This window comes from Austrofundulus limnaeus, unplaced genomic scaffold (assembly GCF_001266775.1).
Source record: "Austrofundulus limnaeus strain Quisiro unplaced genomic scaffold, Austrofundulus_limnaeus-1.0 Scaffold103, whole genome shotgun sequence".
Lineage (NCBI taxonomy): Eukaryota > Metazoa > Chordata > Actinopteri > Cyprinodontiformes > Rivulidae > Austrofundulus > Austrofundulus limnaeus.
In genome coordinates, this window is record NW_013952505.1 from 1,555,146 (window position 1) to 1,556,426 (window position 1,281).

The 1,281-nt window shown below is 47.0% G+C and overlaps 1 protein-coding gene across 1 annotated transcript in view; it reads right to left on the bottom strand.

Annotated features, from left to right (window-relative positions):
* The window catches only part of LOC106521126 (USP6 N-terminal-like protein), a gene marked incomplete in the record, with an annotated part of 31,276 nt that overhangs the window by 18,722 nt on the left and 11,273 nt on the right, over positions 1-1,281 (bottom strand). The window contains 1 exon segment of the mRNA XM_014013555.1: positions 726-833. Within this exon segment, the coding sequence (XP_013869009.1) occupies positions 726-833 (108 nt within the window).

Consider the following 1,281-nt stretch of genomic DNA (forward strand, 5'->3'; position numbering starts at 1 on the left):
CTCTCACTGGAGCGGTTCGCAGCCGAGTGTGAAGCAGCCGGGATGAGGATCAGTGCTCCATATCCCAGACCATGGTCTTGAGCTGGAAACAGTAGGGTGTCTTCTCCGGGTCAGGGAGGAGGTCCTGCCCCAAGTGGAGGAGTTTAAGTATCTCAGGGTCTTGTTCAGGAATGAGGGAAGAATGGAGCAAGAGATCAACAGGTGGATTGGTGCTGTGTCTGCAGTGATGTGGGTGTTGTACCGGTCTGTCATGGTGAAGAGAGAGCTGAACCAGAAGATGAAGCTCTCAGTTTACCAGTCGGTCTATGTTCCTACCCTCATCTATGGTCAGGAGCTTTGGGTAGTGACTGACTCAAAGACAAGAATCAGGGTTCAGAGATCAGAGACCATTATCTGAGAAGATCGATAAAGTTTTAATGAGACCAACTCACAAACTCATCTCTGCTGCTCGACCCATAAAAAACATCTTTCTGACAGACGTTGATCTATTTACAGAGAAATCAGGAGGATTTCCATCTGTGGAAGATTTATTACCAAGAAGTTTTGACTTTACAGCAGAGTTTACAGCAGAGAAATCAAACAAAGAAAACCGTCCGTACTGTCTGGAATTATTTTCTGAAACGAACGAATGAACGAACGAATGAACGAACAAACAAACAAATAAATAAATGCAGACTATTGCTGGACATCTTCATCAAATCTGCTTCACATAAAAACAGACACACCTCATATTTGCCCTTATTCTGGCTCTTGGTCTGCTCCACATCCAGGATCAGAGTCCAGGCCCGGCCTCTGAGCTGCAGGGGGATCCCTTTGTACACCCGCTTCATCATCTGACACCAGGAAACAGAGGAACCTGAAACAGCAGCTTACACAGCCCCGCCACCTGAACAGGGCCAGAACTGGACCAAGTCACAATCAGGTGGGCCTTAATGGACTCTCTAAAAACTCTTTGATCCACATATATTTACTGGTTTCAGTAATTTACTTTATGTTTCCAGTGTCTGCATCAACCAGTGTCTGCATCAACCAGTGTCTGCATCAACCAGTGTCTGCACCAACCAACCAGTGTCTGCATCAACCAGTGTCTGCATCAACCAGTGTCTGCATCAACCAGTGTCTGCATCAACCAGTGTCTGCACCAACCAGTGTCTGCATCAACCAGTGTCTGCACCAACCAGTGTCTGCATCAACCAGTGTATGCATCAACCAGTGTCTGCACCAACCAGTGTCTGCATCAACCAGTGTATGCATCAACCAGTGTCTGCACCAACCAGTGTC